This window comes from Doryrhamphus excisus, linkage group LG1, assembly GCF_037039965.1.
Source record: "Doryrhamphus excisus strain RoL-2023G ecotype Guam linkage group LG1, RoL_Dexc_Guam_v1.1, whole genome shotgun sequence".
NCBI lineage: Eukaryota > Metazoa > Chordata > Actinopteri > Syngnathiformes > Syngnathidae > Doryrhamphus > Doryrhamphus excisus.
In genome coordinates, this window is record NC_136357.1 from 15518627 (window position 1) to 15537030 (window position 18404).

Genomic DNA, 18404 nt, shown 5'->3' on the forward strand with positions numbered 1-18404 from the left:
CTAACAACTGCATATGCAATTCTCTCTAATATAAAGAATAATGATGGCTTTGAAGGAGCTGCTTAGTGATTCCACTCACAGAAGGAAGAACAAAAAGGTAACACTCTAACACCCGAATTGCATTTTAATGACAGACTCATTGACACTATAGAGGCCTATTTGTCGGATGTGCGTACAAAAACAATACAAATATAGGCTGACAAAATGGTGTCTGTGAATGAAAATTTCCAAACTCCAAATGCAGTGACCATCTTTGACTGGTGAACTTTGAACCCCGTTAATAAGACTTTTTTGTTTGCTGCATTTAAAGCATCGCTGACCTCCATCTTGTTGGTATATTTTAATGCAAGGTGAGAGACGGTTAAGTGAGACAACCATTTGAGACGCTCTCTCCGCATCCTTCTTCTCTCGCCTCATCATCCCCCTCTGGTGCTGAAGAAACAAAGTGACGAGGGATTCAAAACAAGGTGACCCACTTGCACCCACTCACCATTTTTTTCTTGTGTGGCTTATATTTTATGCCAGATATGTGATCGAGTGATCACCAAAAACACATGCAAAAGAATAAACTTAAAAATTCTGCAAACCCCATAAAGTACATGAGAGATCCAAGCTTACGTAAAAAACGTAAGTTAGCCATGCCGCCAGGTGGACCACACTTTATGGAATTCATTCATTCATTTCATTAATTTTCTACCGCTTATCCTCACGAGGGTTGCGGTGGGTGCTGGAGCCTATCCCAGCTGTCTTCGGGCGAGAGGCGAGGTACACCCTGGACTGGTTGCCAGCCAATCACAGGGCACATATAGACAAACAACCATTCACACTCACATTCATACATATGGACAATTTGGAGTCACCAATTAACCTAGCATGTTTTTGGAATGTGGGAGGAAACCAGAGTACCCGGAGAAAACCCACGCGTGCACGGGGAGAACATGCAAACTCCACACAGAGATGGCCAAGGGTGGAATTGGACCCTGATCTCTTAGCTGTGAGGTCCGCGCTAACCACTAGACCGCCGTGCCACCCCTACTTTATGGAATTAATATGTAATTTTTTTTTCTTTGTGAAACACTTGGCAGTAAAGATCACTATACTGATACAATAACACTGTAAAGAATGGTCTAAAGGAAAACAATCCTACTATGGTGTATCATTTATTTACTTACTTTCCCATTTTTAATTTTTTTACTCTATTATACGTTTTTCATATTTTATCATGCAAATGTTGACAGATATTTTAACTTGCAGCATTGCTTTCGTGCAGTTATTGCTTTTCGTTTGTTTTTGAAAGTACTTGTGCAAGTGTTGCATAACTTATATTTAAAAGTTAAATAAGGGCGGTGCCTGTTGCCGTCGCCTTATGTTGTCGTTTGGTACGCCACATGTGACCGATGGCACATTAAGCCAATAGTGGTTGGGTAAGTGACAGTTCGGCTAATCGCTGTATGGCAACTGCACTTTACTGGACCAATGAGATTGTTATGAATGGAATTGACCAATCACGACAAAGGGGGTGGAATTTCGTTCAAGGAGCGCGAACGGTTCAGAATGTCTTGACGATGAGAAAATGGCGACCGCTTAGCAACTTAACAAAATGTTATGCTACATTTTCAGACGTTTTCATGGATGTAGTTATTTTATACGTATCGCGTTGTGTGTCAGACCAATACTGGAGTAAAATGTATCGCTACACGAGTCGCAGTAGCTTCTTCTGAGCCAACTTCGTGCTCGCTTGGTAGCTATATTGAAGTTGCTGTTGCTAATGTTGTTTGCTGAATGACGCATATTTTCGAACGTACATTGAATTGACATTTAGTGGACGGCAATAGGGAGGAACTGCTTGACAATATGGCTTTACAAAACCTCGTGTTTGTCGTCGATGTGGATTACAGACTGGACGCCAGAAAGCATCTATTGAAACGTGGAATTTTACAGATGCTACTTCACTACGGCTACAGGTATGGGTTTGATAAAGTACGCTGGGGCTATAAATTCTTCCAGACGAAGACTGGACGAAGTGCCAGCCTCATAACGAGGGGGTCTGACTTTAAGGAGCTTCGCTACAAAACATTCGATGACTTCGACGTAGAGTTTGATGCCAAGTTTGACGGCAAAGACAATGACTTCATCCCCCAACAGAAGCAGCCATGCAATCAGTCTGCTTCAGTGCAGACTGCACTCAAAGAAATCTTGCTGGACTTCCAATGGGACCGACCAGACATCACGTCTCCTACGAAGCTGTCCTTGAGGCCCAGAAAGGCGAGCCTATCTGGCAGGCCTTCTCATTCGCAGGAGGACGACCTTTCAAACCACGGGAGAAATGTAGTGTTTATTGTATCAGAGTGTCCACGAAGCTGGATTCAACTGGTTGACTATCTCTCTGCGGGAAACCTTGACATTCATTCAGACTTGTCCGAGAACATTCTATCCAAAGCTGTCCAGGACATGCTAGCCCAGAGGCAGGTCGTGCTGCAGTGGCTTGACAGCACTCTTCATGTTCAGGTAAGTTTTGCTGATGTGAAAATATCCAGCCATCAATTTTCATATTGTGTTTGTTCTTGATTGAGCATGTGCCTATCTCAGCTGACTTTGGGAGAGAGGTTGTGTACAACCTGGAATGCACGCCAACCAATCACAACCATTCACACTTATGGACAATTTAGAGCAGGGGCCTCAAACTCAATTTACCTGGGGGCCACTGAGGCTAGGGTTTGGGTGAGGTTGGGCCGCATCATTCGTTCATTTTCTACTGCTTATCATCACGAGGGTTGTGGGGGTGCTGGAGCCTATGCCAGCTGTCTTCGGGCGGAAGGCGCGGTACACCCTGGACTGGTCGCCAGCCAATCACAGGGCACATATAGACAAACAACCATTCACACTCACATTCATACCTATGGACAATTTGGAGTCACCAATTAACCTAGCATGTTTTTGGGATGTGGGAGGAAACCTGAGTACCCGGAGAAAACCCACGCACACACGGGGAGAACATGCAAACTCCACACAGAGATGGCCGAGGGTGGGATTGAACTCAGGTCTCCCAGCTGTGAGGTCTGTGCACTAACCACTCAACTGCCGTACAGCCTGGGCCGCATCAGGTTTGAAAAAAAAAACCTGCATAAAAACAGAAAAAAATTTAAAAAACTGTCTTCAATGCTTGTGCTTCTGCTATACCCTACACTTTTTCAGTGTTTTTGTTCCGTTTTTCCACAAGAAAAGCTCTGATATAACATTCCACTGTTCTCAAATATCTTAACATTTATTTTTCTACACAAAATAAGATGAAAAAACAAACAATTTAAGCTGTCATTTCTGGGTACATGATACCTATACAGCATCCATATCAAACTCGTGCAGGCTGCGCTAACATTAAACTTTCATATCAAGGCGGGGGCCTCAAACTAGCGTCCTGTGGGCTGCATGTGGCCCACGGGCCGTGAGTTTGAGACCCCTGATTTAGAGTCTCCAGTTAGGGATGCTGGAGAAAGCCGGGGCACCAAGAGAAAGCAAATGTGCACACTGGAAGAACACAAACACCACACAGATGTCTAAACACATCGAACCCTCGATCTAGCTCTGAGGCCAAAATAACCACTCGTCCATCGTGTGGCCTGTTGTGCAAAAGTATGTCACCATAATTAATTTTAAAGACTTCTTGAAAGACCATAACCCCTGACAGACATCCAGATCAAGTAAAGTTTAAGAGCTCCCCAATGTAAAATAATTTTAAATGTGTGGGGCGATTGAAGGATTGCACAAGAATCGTGAGCTAGAGTCACACTAACATGCAATCTATCTGCTTTATAAATGATAGTTTTTATCTTTTCTTTCTTTATCTTTTAATTCATGAAGAAAAAAATATTTTTGGTTATCCGCAATTGCCCTGGTTCTACCCACTAGCAGCCGACGTCACCGGAGAGGCTTGCTGGCTATCATTCATCAGCTCTCGATCGCAATAATTAATTGATTTTTGTTTTAACTTCTCTTTGTGACAACCATGAATGTACAGTCAATGTAGTGAGAGTTGGAGTTGGATTATTGTTGATCTTTTTTTGTCATTTCTGTTATCAAAAGCAGTAATAATGGTGTGCAACCTGTTTATTGTACATTTTCCCTGAGGTAATTTTTTTGTTCATTTTGTACGGCTTATTCAACAAATGTATTTCATTATAGATACACTCACTTGTCAATGAAATCAACTTTTTACTCAGTTCCTGATGGACATCTGTATTTGCCAAATTACAGAACATGCAACGTGAGGACCAGCTAGGCTTTGACAAAATCTCTCAGGTCCTGGCACAGGTTGGTGGCAAAGTGATCCCGTTGGTGGCACTGTTGAGCCCGTCCTCTGCTCAGAAGACAGACGCCGGCATTGGGATTGAGAGCTTCCCGTTCCGGTCCAGTCTAGGATACTTGCTGTCCTCTGAACACCAGCACTGCCTTGCTTTTCCTGCCACGGGGGGCATTCTCTGGCTCAACCAAGGTTGTTGTTTATATCATATGTCATCAATTTTTACAAAACAAAATACAAACTAGACTTGCACAACATCGAGTGCATAAACATTCCTAGCACCGAAATGTACGCCCACCACTGAATATCTTTAAATTTCCATTAAGGTCCATACAGTACTTACCGACTAGTAAAAAAAAAAAAGTCCTGAATTATCGATACTTTTATCCAAGTGATCACCTAATTAGTATTTTTTATAATTTCATTAATAAATAGCAACAAAAACATAATGTAACCATAGTTGTTTTTTTTTTTTATAGATAGACATTACCACCTGACCTTTCCTTTGGTGGTACTATAGATACATAGATAGATCGCACTATAGATATAGTTGCAGTACCGGGTGGTTATGTAATCCACCCGTTGCCATATCCGTCTGTCCATCTGTTTCCTATGCCGCTTATCGTCATTATGGTTGCGGGCGTGTGCTGGAACAGCAGCGGAACACCCTTTACTGGTTGCCAGCCAATCACAGGGCATGTAGAGTATATTCACATTCGCATTCATACCTATGGATAATTTTGAGTCACAAACTGTCATACACATGTTTAAACTAAAGAAGATGCAGGATCTCCATGGTGGTATCACAATCATTCACCTGTGTGTATACCCCTCTTTCTCAGGTGGTGTTGCACAGAGCTGTGCTATTACTTTAGAGCCAGTGTCCTGCAGTCAGTGCCCTCTCCCTCAGGGTGTGGAAGTATGTCTGAAGAGTATGCTGCAGGGCTGGGATGCCTCTTCACTGTCACACACCAACACAGAGTCGTGGCTGCTTCAGTGCCCCAGCACAAGTGAGCCAGGAGCTGCTGCTTTCCTTCATATCCTGACGGAGATGTTTGCTCATTCTCTCTCCATGGTGAGAAATCTAAATAGAACTGTGTATAACTTGATGTCAGCTTTTATTGTCCAATTTTAAATTCTTATCCCCCAGTTTGCTGAGGTGAGCGTTAGTGGCCTGTTGTCCTCGGCTGTCCTCGCTCCGTTGTCCCAATTTTCAGCTCTGCTCACCATCATCCAGCCTGTGATCACTCAGCCCATCAACACCCCTGAGCCTATATCCTCCACCACCACAGCAGCAATCTCTGCTGACCTTCCAGAAGTAGTGAGCAGTGTCTTAGGTGTTGTATATGACATGATGGAGCAGGATGGTGACAGTGCTGATGGTAAGGTTAAAGGAAAACCGCACCCTTTTTGGTATTTTGCCCATCATTCACAATTCCTTATGTGGGACATGAACACACATGTCTTTCTGTTTTCTGTGCATTCTAAAGATATAAAAACAGCTAAAAAAAAAGAGGCAGCTAAGAATGTTAACTGTTCAGCCTCCAAAGCTTGCAATTAAAACACCCAACTTCACTTAACTGTCAACGTTTTGTTATACATGCTGTGACCATGTAGGTTAAAATACATAGGAAAATAAGGAAATATAACAATGTTGTAATATAGTTGTTAAGATTCTTAAATAATTTATATAACAGTCATGACAAATATGAATAAATATAAAAGAGTTGAATAGTTGCTCCATTATGTGCATTTTTTTAGCTGCCTCATTTCAGCCACACACAAGACAGACGTGTGTTGTCTCACACAAGGATTGTGGATGATGGACAAAATTCCAAAAAAGTGTTTTGCTTTAAAACGTCTATTCTATTTCTGCGCATATGTTTATTACTGTTGTATTACTGTTTATATTTTTGTTTATGTGTCCTGTTTAGATCATCCAAATGATTATATTGTTCCCGAGTGGGCCCAGCAGGAGCTCAGTCATTGCCCACTGACAGCGGGATTGTTAGAGACATGGTTTCCTCATTCAGATCACTCCGGAGTCACTTCCCATTTGATGGAGTCATTGAGGTTATTTATTTATTTACTTATTATTATTGCATGGTTTTAAATGGCAGGTTTGACTTGGTTTGCCAATGATACTTTGATAGACACTCAGTGTGGTACATACAGTTAAGTATTGATCCTGATGCTGCACTACTTACATTCATTGGCAGGTTGCTCCATGCAGTACCTGACCAAAGAGAAGAAGACGAGTATCTCTCCCATAAAGAGCTGATCAATGACCTTGCAGAGCTGTATCAGACATCAAAGGCTTCCGACAACAAGAGGAGCAAGAAACGTAAGAAAGCTAATTGAACCAAAAAAAGAGAATCAGTTCAAGTATAAAACACAGAGCAGACACCAAATTTCAACCATTACATTTGTCATTTTCCCCGCAGGAGGCACCCAGCGTACTCCTGTGAAGCAGAAGATGAAGACCATGAGTCGCTCCTTGCAGATGCTGAATGTGGCTCGGCTCAACTTAAAGGCCCAGAAGAGCCAGGCTGACGCAGAACCAGTGGGGTCAGAGGGCAAAGGGGCTGAGAGACAGACCAAGAAACTCTCCAACAACAAAACAAGAGCTGGAGGAGCCAACGTCATAGGTTAATATCCGTGTCACTCTGCAAGCAGAGAAGACAATTTCCTATTCATTGTGTGTCCAAAGATGCAGACTGAAGATATTCTTTTTTTTTTTTTTTTTTAAATACATATGTATATACCGTATGCATATGAAGTGTCTGGATTCTAGTTTATTCTGTGTTGGATATTATTACAGTTAAAAGAAAATATATCATATACATTTCATATTGGACACCTCACCTCATTGTTGATCACCAGCTAACTGGAGTAATCAAAGTATTTTCTTCCTGTCTCAGCCTTCACTAGTGAAGCCGAGTTGCTGTCTCATCTGAAATCCACTTATGAGAAGACCATTGCAGAACAAGACTCTTCTCTCCTCACTGGTGTTCAGCAGCTTCTGACTGCTGTGAAATCATTCCTTGTGGAAGGACCTGAGCTTCAGGTGAAATGTCTGTCCAGCTATTGCACACATTTAAAGGGGACCTATTCTATTCTATTCCACTTTTCTGTCCTATAAATGTAGTTAGAATGTTGTATTCTTGTGTTAATCCGATGCCAAATTTTCAGATAATGAGTTTTGCGTATTTGGAAGTGAACCCTGAAAGAAGTTTGGGATGGCTCTGAACATTTTTGCGAGAAGCATGAAATGCTGCTGGAATAGGTGCAGATTCGGGAAGATCTAGAAAACTTTCTGCACTGGTTATCGTGCGTAGCTGCTCAATGGGAGTCCACAACTCAATACAAAGGGCCAAAAAAATGAGCATAATAGGTCACCTTCAACAATGGATGTGAACAGCATTTCGCTTGGTTGGTCGATAATGAGTAGTTAAAGTAAAAAAAAAAAAAATTAAATGAAGCACATTGCTACTTGTATGTGTAAAATTCAGTGTTTCCCTCACAGGTCAAGACCCTTCAGTTTTCCCAGCAGCACCTTCTTAAGACCAGCAGATCTATCAGGCAGTCATATGGCTCCGCAGCAAATTTGGAGAGCAAAGTCAGAGAGTGAGTGTCTACTTGTGTGGCTGCTTAATCCTTATAACTCCCCCTGGATGTGTTAACAGGCTAGCTCTTACATATGGTAATGCATATTGTGTCCACTAGGTGCCAGCTCCAGGCATGGCTCAGGTTGGAGTTGTGCAGACTTTTCTCATCTGAACAGGCTGATTGTCTGGATGCTGAACAGATTGCTGAAGAGGTAGGATGCTCTCTATTATGTATAAGATGTACTGTACAACGGCAGATGCTATTTCATGATTACCAATGCATTTATTTGTTTTGTTTTATTTTTCTATTTAAACCATTGTGGTGTTAAGGTGGCTGAAATGATGAGAATTATATCCCTGACAAAAGACCCTGTGACTCTCACAAGGTTCCTTCAAGATGATGTCCTCCCAGTGTAAGTGTTCCAGTGTCAGGGTCATGTCATGTCATGGAGCATTTTAGTCATTTAGCATTAAACCTCACAGCTGTTTTCTTTAAAAAGACAAATGTTTATCAAGCAGTGCTTTTTCTGTTGTAATTATTTTAACAAAAGTCTCATGGCAGGTTTCTGACAACCATCCCAAGAGTTCTGGCAGACATTTACCACAGTCTGGGCACGCAACTCCCCGAGGCCTTGGTGGCCGTTCTTCCTACAGACTTCTTCAGTGACGAGTCAGTAGCCAAGGACAGTGTTTCTCCTTCAGCATCCTTGGCCTCTCTATCCACACACAGCCTGGCTTCGAACAGTAACGATCGTCTGCAAGACCTGCGAAATCGCTCAGCTAAAAAACAGAGGTGAGAGGGGCAGGTGCTGCCTTTGTTATATTGTTTTCTTTCTTATGTTAGAATAAACTTATTCAGCAGGTGTTGAATAAGGTGACTTCTCTCTCAGATGAGTGCAGAATTTTAAGCATACATTTTTTTTTTTGAGGAGCAGAATGCTGACCCGTCATCGCAGTATGACTGAATCATCACAGAGTTTACGCCAAATAGAGATGCCCAAAAAGACGACACGAAGTGTAAGTGTTAGATAACTGCTACATGGTTGTTGAGTTACCAACCGTTCACATTTGCAATCGCCAGTGTTACCTTATTTATTTTGTCTTGAGCAGTCCAAATCAAAAGCCTGTACTGCTCCGGAAAAAACAGTGGCAGTACCACAACCTCAGAAACAAGAAACACACGGTACAGTATATCTTTGATATGGGGTAGGAGTCAGTTTTACATTACTATACTGCAACTGTGAGAAACGTACACAAAAGTAAAGAAGGTACATTCCTCAGTAGAGACTTTGGTGTGATTTGTTGTCAGAAGTTACCAAGGTGAGAAGAAACTTGTTCAACCAAGAGATGCTTTCTCCATCCAAGAAGGCCAAACTCCCAAGGAGCCAATCTTTGTCGACTGTGGAAGGACTGAAGCGCAAACGATCTAACGGGTCTGAAGGTAAAATCTGGACCATGGAGCAATTCCTGCACTTTTTATACGCATTTATTTGTACTACATTTAAGTAGGGATGGCCTGATCAGCGTTTTTGGCCTCTAATCCTGATCTGATTCTTTTGGCCACAAGTCCGATCAGATTTTGTGTCCCTATCTGATACTTTGACAATGTGTTTCTCAATTATGGAACTAATAATGTTACAATTTTAAGCAATAACAATTACACATTTTTATAAAACCAATTTCATAAAATTTAGAGTGTTTCTAGTAGGGATCGACCGATATGTTATTTTGGGGCTGATGCCGATACCGATTTTTTTCCCATCACCCTTAGCCGATGGCCGATTTTGCTTGGGGCGATACTGCTTTTGCTCCCTCAATTTATATGAAAAAAGGTCTCAAGTTCAAACAAATATTTACTGACATGTAAACACTGAACACAGTAGGATCCAGCTCTCTTAAACACATATCTAAACAGCATTATTAATTTGAAAAGGAGTAAATATTCAACAATGTGCAAAACATTTCTGTCGTAGCATGGCTGCTCCAATTCCTTCTGTGTGTGTGTGTGTGTGTGTGTGTGTGTGTGTGTGTGTGTGTGTGCGTGTGCGTGCGTGCTCGGACGCACACACAAAACACGACACACATTTAACCTCAGCCCGGCGTTTGCTGAATAAAACTCCTACAAACACCATGGGACTGAATTGCCAACATTGACATCAAAGCGGTGTTGGTAACAGCTGTACATATTAGCCTCCAACTACATCAACAGCTCCCTAATTCCAACGGTAGGCACTTTTAAAGATGAAGCATTCAGCAGCATTCCTGGTTTTCAGACCCACAAACTAAACTATATTGTAGCGTCGCTGGGAGCACTTCCTGGTTCCCAGCATGCTTTGTGGCACCGTCGATGTAAATAGTTTACTTTTTTACTATAGTCATTTTGTAGTTAAAGTTGCATAGTTGTTCATTCTTGGTCTGCTCAGCTAGTGAAAGTGCTTTTATTCGTCTGTTGCGTTGGTATGTGATGTTTTGGGGATTTCTTGTTGTCACACCATGACTTAAACGGTTATGCCTCGCGGTCACCCAGTGAAACGTGAAGGGCTGTGTATGGTGTAAAAAGCAAGCTAATTCTTAAACTTGGCATTCATGTTACCTATTTCAAAGCAGGTGGCAATATTTCAACTATGCCTAACTGTCAGAGGCTAATTAAAAGTTGAAAACGTACCCTTGTTATGTGGCGGGGGTGCCACGACTGCGTGTATTGCAGGGTCCTCCAAAAAAAAAATAATACAAAAAAATTAATATAAATGGAAATAAAAACAAAAATAAAAAATATATACAAAAATAAATGTAGAAATAAATACAAAAATAAATATATAAATACAATTACATATCAATGAATAAATAAAAGCACTCTGCTCTCATGTATTTATTTCATGCAGCAGACAATGTCAGCTTGAAATGCAGAAGGAAAAACTATTCAAATGAGGGGGCGGTCCTAAGTGTGTCTTGGGTTGAACTGTTCGCCTATTGGTTACAAGTAAGTCTCCACGGCTTGCATGGACAGCTCCAGCGATGGACGACCAACTTGTCCACTGTCACCAGAACTTGCGATTTGAATGTTTAGGTACTCCACAACTTCACACAAGGTCCTGTAAACTACAGGGTCGACCTCTGAGTCTGTTGTTTCATTTGTGTGAATTGACTGCTCCAATAAGGCTTCCACCCGGAAAAGCAGGTAATCCGGGGAAGCATTATCCGAAATATCTGCTAGCAAACAGAGATCCCTGGAGATTGCAGCCATATTTACCGCCATTGAGAGTGGTGTGGTGACTTCCTCTTGCTGTGGCTGTTTGCAGGCATACCTAGTCGATTTTCACACTCACATGTCTTTCAACCAATAGGCGAACAGTTGAACCCAAGACACACTTAGGACCGCCCCCTCATTTGAATAGTTTTTCCTTCTGCATTTCAAGCTGACATTGTCTGCAGCATGAAATAAATACATATGAGAGCAGAGTGCTTTTATTTATTTATTGATATGTAATTCTATTTATATATTTATTTTTGTATTTATTTCTACATTTATTTTTGTATTTATTTTTAATTTTTGAATCTTGTTTTTTATTTTTGTATTTATTTTTGCTTTTATTTATTTATGTATATATTTTTTTATTTTTGTTTTTATTTCCATTTATATTTATTTATTTGTATTTAATTTTTTGATTTTTTTTTTATTGTTGTTTTTATTTTTATTTATTTATTTATTATTTTGGCAGTTTTGGTCCTCCATATGTGTCGGCCGATACCGATTCAAGTAAAGAACGCAAATATCGGCCCGATATATCGGCCGGCCGATGTATCGGTCGATCCTTAGTTTTTGTAAATACCATGACTAAAACTCTTACAGAGGAGGTCAGCTTACGGTCAGTTTTAAATACAAAAAATCGGTCTGATCCCAACATTTGTAGTCTTATTGTTCATTCTTCTTTTTCAGAGGGGCACAGACTCATGACAAAGAAAGTGTGTGAAACACCCCACCACAAGCAAGGGTCCAACAGGCTCCTTTATCGACAAAAAATGGGACGGTAAGCAAAGTAGCAGATTCTGACAGCAGCGTGCCAAATTTTACTTGTACATTGTAATATATTGTTGCGTTCTGTATATAAAGGAGGTCTGTGCCAAGTGAGGAGTGCATTGTAGAAGAATCACCAGTAAAACCAGCAGGTCAGCAATTGCTTTTTACTTTTTCAGTGGCACATATCAGACCAAATATGAACATTTATTATAATTATTATTTATAATTTTATGTTTGTGACAGAGGTCCGAAGGAGCCCGAGGATAAAGAAGTTTGCTAGGAGACACTCCAACACCTTTTATTCAAGTTCCCAGCCTCGTTCCCGCAACCTGGAGAGGGCGCTCTCTGCTTCCCAGCTTACGCTCAGCGAAGGAAAAATTCAAAATGTTAATGTGAAAAAAGTACAGTCACCCATGAGGCTTCTTTTTGGGGCAGCTGAGTCTCCCTGTCGTCCTTCTACCTCTGCGGCAGCAACCAGGACCACCAGGTCTCGGCTCTCCACAGACTCCAGTGTTTTTGAGGTAAGTACAACATCAGACATTGTATCAAGCAAAAAGGGTCCTAGATTAAGTGTTCATAAAAGTTGTGGATAATAACATTTACACACTAAAATAACAGTGTACACTGATATCTTACCCTGTGTAGAGTCCAGACAAGACACCGGAAAAGAGACGTGAAAAATCCACAAGAGGCCTTTGTCTGAGCACAACCCCCAGAACTCCTCGCACACCAGGAACTCCCAAAACTCCACCTTCTTCCCGGGTGTGTGGTCTCTCTGTCAAGAGTCCTACTGGACAACCTGATGTGGATCTGAGAGGCAGTTGTTTCAGATCTCCTGCTAAAAAGACTTTTGTAGTAGAGACAACCTTGAAGCAAAGTCCTTTAAGGAGTCCACTAAAGGGCATTCTCAGAACTCCTGTCAAGACTTCGGAATGTGCCTCTCCCACTGGATTCCATCTATATTCCAAGACTCCCAAAAAGAGTGTTACTTGGTCTCCATCACCAAGAAAATGTGTTGTGCCAGAGGATGTGACATTCAAGATGCCTGAGTCTCCTCGCATGGCATGTCCTGGTTCACCAAGATTGGTGAGGACACCTAACAAGTTCTACAGCCCTATAAAAAGCCACAGCAAAATAAAGGAGACCCTCAAAATCCCTGAGAAGACCTGTCAGGTAAGCTTACTCAGGATTTCACCGTATTCAAGAAGGGCCGTTTTGCTACAGGACAACCCTCAATCCTCTGAAAAAGTAAACACTCAGCTGGAGGCGGTGCCTATACAAATGTTTCCAGAAGAAGAACACAGTCCCTTTCCTACAGCCAACACTAGAAGTCAAACCAAGATACTGAGCCCTACTCACCACATGGCTACTCGCTCTGGGCGAACACCAGGTAAAAGTCCAAGCACTGCATCCCAGTCTAAGCAAACAATGACAGCATTAGTGGCCAATTCAACCATGTCTCCAGGAAAGTCCCTGATAGTTGCTGAAACCACCAGTAATAACCCCCAGCCAAGTGACAGTATTACCTTAGCACTGGATACGGACTCTCCATCTACATCTACCGCAATTCTGGAATGCAACTTTCAGTCAGAAGAGAAAAGGGCTGAAAGTTTGCAAATGTCTCAATGTGAGACAAGTTCTCAGTCTGATTCACAAGTCAACACCACCAGCGACGACAGTATTGACATTGTGGATGCGTTAGTTGTAAAGACGCAGTTTAGCGGAGGCCTCAAAATGAAAATCAGCTTTTCCCGCAAACCTTCAAAGTCCAGTGAAGATTTTGCATCAGAAATGCCTTCCTCCAACCCGCACGTACATGGTACACCTGGTCGCAGCTATGGCTTCAGACAGACTCCCGACCGCCAGCAGCGGGAAGCGGCTGCTCGTTTGGGCTACTCGAATGAATTCCAAAGGTTTTCAACTCCCAGAGGGCCATCTAGGCAGCGGCAACAAAAAGGCACAGGTACACCAAAATCTACTTCCTATCAAGTAGAAATGGAAATGCAAACCTCTGGGCTTCCCAAACTTAAATTGAAATGCGACTCTACGAATGCAAGCAATTTGGTCACTGATGACGGACTTCGACTGGGAGCTCAGAGCCCTTCCGTCAGCATTAAACCTTCACCAATGGAGAGCCCATTGGCATTGTTCCCCAAACACAGAGATTCTGGTTGTGTTTCACCATCCTTCTGTACTCACATCACGCCTGCCAAAAGCACACCCAGAAAAGGTGGAGTGGTTCAGACCTACATATGCCAGTCCTACACCCCAACACGCCATCCTGCGGGAACCACGTCACCAATTGCAGTTGCAGATGTTTTCCCCATGTCCCCATCCCCTCAGAGTGTCGGAAAGATGACGCCGGACAACCTGAACAGTTGGCCCCGGCGGAAGAGAGCCCACATCAGAGGGGTTGGAGGCAAAGAGCGTTGCCAGAAGGGTGAGCCACTGCTTGAGGAGATGTTGGAGGAAGCTGAGCTTGGCGTGAGCCGGTTGTCAGACATGGATGATACTGATGAGCCCAGCCACAAAGCTCCTCCAAAACAAGCATCTTCTCTGTCTCCTGTGGGAGACTGCATGGCAGCTGATCCTATAAGGCCTGAAGAAGAAATTATGTGGACAGCTGGAACTGGAGACGCCAACTCCAGTAAGCTACATGTTTGCATATTTTTGGACAGTTCATTAGAGCGATTAACTATTTTCTTTCACAATCCATTGCAATGTAATCACGGCTGGTTGTGTTTACATTCCAGCAGCAGCGACCCCTCCCCATTCAAAGGTGAGAAAGCCAGTGACAGCGAGTGGGATTTTTGCTCTCACTCAGTCTCCACTGCTCTTCAAGGGCAAACCAGGATCCTCAAGCAAGAGAACACCGCGCCATCAAGGTACAGTTGGTAAAGTCCCGTGGGACTGTTACGAGGGAGAGGAGCAAACCATGTCGCTGTAGCATAATGAAGCCTCTACTGTACATTTCTGCCAACAGAGCAAAGTTTCCTTCCAACTTAAAACAATTAGTAAGTTGATGGGATTTTTTTTTGTAGTTCCAACAGTGCTCGGAGAAGCAGTCATCACATCGACGCTAGATAAAACTTAAACTATGACAGGAATGTTTTGCACATGGTTGAATATTTATTCCTTTTAAAGTTGATAATGCCGTTTAAATGTGTGTTTAAGAAAGCTGAATCCTACGGTGTTCAGTGTTTACATTTCAATAAATATTTGTGTAAACTTGAGACCTGGAATATTTGTTATCATTGTCATTTTTTCATATAAATTGACGAAGCAAAAACAGTATCGGACACAAATATCGGCCCAAGCAAAATCGGCCATCGGCTAAGGGTGATGGGGAAAAAAAAAGGTATCGGCATCAGCCCAAAAAAAGCATATCGATCGATCCCTAATTCATAGGTCAGAAAAATGGAAAAAGCATAATAGGTCCCCTTTTTAAATGGTGTTCAACTTAATGTGTTGTCACTTTTTGACGTCAACTTGACTCTAACCCACAACTTTATACACTGACCGTTGCAGACGAAGTGGCAGCCGAGAGGAGTGTGGAAGTGGAAGTGGCACACTCTACCTTCAACCAGCCTATAACACTCTCCTGCACAGGGCAACGTTACAGCAGGAAAAGACTGATTCACTGAGGCCCAACAGAGCACCAGAGGTGAAACATCTTTGTTAATTTGGATGCTTTGGGTTAAATTACGTTTCAAAAATGTTTTTATTGAATTTGTTTTCCTAAAACTAAAAATGTTCTCATTTCTAATTAATTTCTCTCATTGAATCTGTCAATTCTGAGCCTAAGTGTTTGAAATGTGTTTATTTATTAGTTGTTTTTTTCAAATCACAAAAAGCAATTTTAAGTCAAAGGGAAAGGTTTTATTTGAATGTAAATAATTTGCAGAGTATTTTGTAAATAAATAGTTTTCAACTTAGTGTCTTTTTTTTCTTCTTTGATAAACATGTCTTATTTTGAAAGTCCGATCATTTACTAAGACTGCGCGTCATTGGTTGCCATGCAACAATGACCTGAGTGAGTAAATCAGAGCAGTAGAAATTAGCTCAGACCACTGCCATGCAATTTTTAGATAAATTTTGTAGAGTACAGTAGGATTACTTTGGCCGTTACTTTTTATGTCCACAGTGTTTACATACGCGGATGAAGACATTATGACTGCACCACTGCAATGTGAGAACACATACACAACAACGAACAGGCAACAGCATACAGTGGTCTGACGTGAGAGAAACTAACACATAGCGATTGTGAGGTCTGATTTTTGTGATGCAACTGCATTACTCTTTAGAAAGCATATTGTTTTGAGGATCCAAACTCTTTACTTAAGTGGCCCCACCAACCAACTGGAACTGCATTCGTTATTGAAATTCAACCAGAACTCTGCTCACGGGATGAAGTAAGTTTACCGTTGATGCACTACACTGCTGATGGAGATGTCATACAACTTCATGTCAAAAATGTCAAAAAATCTGAACTCTCCCTTTTAAGGTGAGTGAGTCTTCATGACTATACTTAAGACACTGGGCAAAAAACGGCTTGCATGGTAGAGTACCAAGACGGAAACCACTGCTGAACAAAAAGAACATTAAGGATCATCTCAATTTTGCCAGAAAACATCTTGGTCTGATGAGACCAAATATTAACTTGTTGGAAGGTGTGTGTGTCCTATAACTTCTTGCATAAAAGTACCGCCACTTTTCAGACAAAAAAACATACCCACAGTAAAATATGGTGGTGGTACTGTGATGGTGTGGGACTGTTTTGCTGCTTCTGAACCTGGAAGACTTGCTGTGACAAATGGAACCCCTGAAGGACAATGTCAGCAATCTCTTTCAAACTTGGGTTCTGCAGCAAGACAATAATCAAAAATCTCTGAAAGGCTGAAGAAAAACAAAATGAGGACTTTTGAGTGGGCTAGTCAAAGTTCTGATCTGAATCCTATTGGGATTATGTGACATGACATTAAAAAGGCGCTTCATGCTGGAAAACCTTCCAATGTGGCTGAAGTAAAACAATTATGAGTGGACCAATATTCCTCCAAAGCACTGCAAAGCACTTTATTTCACTCATTATAAATGGGAATAATTCATGTTTATGGGTCAGCATTAAAATTTTCAACTAGATCAATTCATTTAAATGTTTGAGGTGAAAATTGATAATGAAAGACTTGTTAAAGAAAACTATGCCAAATTTGTTCACAAATTATGTAATTTCCTAGTGGAACGCTCTGCAAACAAAATCCACAACAAATTATAGCGTTGTTTCAGGCAATGAAATTGGTATTAATTACAATTAGTAAATGCAGACCTATGTATCCAGAAGTCCTCTGGAGCTTTTGGGAGTCACCAATGACAGCGGAGTGGGCGTACCTACAGGCCCAGGGCAGGAGAAAATTAAACAGACCATTTGGATCGGAAGCAGGAAGTCATGGAAATATTGTAGAAGTTGTAATTTGTAATAAAATTGACTCTTGAAGGCTCAGGCTGGCATAGTGACACAGGGTGTGCCATCTTACACCTATCATGTCGTATACATATATTCTATACATTTTATGCATTACCATGTACAATATACATATATAAATCAGCTTTATTGGCCAAGTATGCCGAGACAACCAAGAAAAATTAAAGAGCAACGTGCATTTATATGTAATTACAAATTGTTGCTTGGTCTGAATAAGAAGTGTTTTTTCGTGTGTGGGGGGGGGATCTTGTTTTTGGCATGAATGGGCAGGTTTTCTCACAAATAAACTTTTTGGGCGGATAAATGTGCAAATATACCTAATTGCAAATAGGCAAGGATCCACTGTAATGTAGTTATACAACATAGCATTTTAAAATCTTGCCACTAATTATGGATTTTACAACAATTTACAGCACAAATATGTATCTATCCAATACTACCACTGCTAATATTTCATGCTCATGTTGTAATCACTTTCACTGCAGAAATGTTGACCTTTGATCAGAGTCATTAATTGCTGGATAAGCAGCTCAGGTATAGTGAATGTAAAGGAGTGGTCTGGCAATGGCGCACAGATCCTCACATGTTTCTGTCTGAAAGTTTATAAATACTTTTCAAGATGCAGAAATATGCAAGTGTTGAAAATGGATAGATAATAAAAGGTGGTCAAGTCTTGTCGAAATAATAGGATGGTTGCAGATGGTCACTGCATTGTGAAGGAAGGTTACCATGCAGTGTTTTTTTGTCCATAGGTGTCCATACATCGAATCAGCTATATGCTGCATTGCGATAGAGAAGTTTAAACAGTGCTAATTTCCTATACTGGCTTGTGCTTCGTGTTGCTGTTGATGAAGGTAATTTGTCTTTTTGGAATTATTTTTTTCTTAACATTGCCTTGTGAATCTTAGCCGCCGTGAAGACGTCGAAGCACACAATTGTGTAACCGTCACCACTGATGCCCTTCAGGATTCACACCACGTACTTTCATTGTCAAGCACC

At 41.4% G+C, this 18404-nt stretch overlaps 1 protein-coding gene across 3 annotated transcripts; it reads left to right on the top strand.

The window, feature by feature from the left end:
* The first annotated feature begins 1353 nt into the window (after positions 1–1353).
* Positions 1354–15821, top strand: ticrr (TopBP1-interacting, checkpoint, and replication regulator). Of its 3 annotated transcripts, none has more exons than XM_058075221.2 (21): positions 1354–2508; positions 4252–4489; positions 5140–5372; positions 5448–5679; positions 6232–6370; positions 6517–6641; positions 6742–6945; positions 7219–7364; positions 7824–7924; positions 8024–8117; positions 8236–8318; positions 8468–8698; positions 8835–8922; positions 9016–9088; positions 9215–9346; positions 11843–11933; positions 12017–12072; positions 12167–12444; positions 12569–14570; positions 14677–14808; positions 15452–15821. In XM_058075221.2, the coding sequence occupies exons 1-21, from the start codon at positions 1855–1857 to the stop codon at positions 15565–15567; spliced, it is 5448 nt and encodes a 1815-aa protein (XP_057931204.2). In that variant the 5' UTR covers positions 1354–1854; the 3' UTR covers positions 15568–15821. The 3 variants fall into 3 exon arrangements, with proteins under 3 accessions (XP_057931204.2, XP_057931205.2, XP_057931206.2); XM_058075222.2 differs by having other exon boundaries at positions 14680–14808; XM_058075223.2 differs by having other exon boundaries at positions 1356–2508; positions 8841–8922.
* Positions 15822–18404: the final 2583 nt, after the last annotated feature.

Bases quoted from the DNA above. Each gene is read 5' to 3' on its own strand.
- ticrr (XM_058075221.2), top strand. From the start codon at position 1,855: ATGGCTTTACAAAACCTCGTGTTTGTCGTCGATGTGGATTACAGACTG. The intron at 8,118-8,235 runs GTAGGATGCTCT...TGTGGTGTTAAG, and splicing joins CTGAACAGATTGCTGAAGAG to GTGGCTGAAATGATGAGAAT. The intron at 9,347-11,842 runs GTAAAATCTGGA...CTTCTTTTTCAG, and splicing joins ACGATCTAACGGGTCTGAAG to AGGGGCACAGACTCATGACA.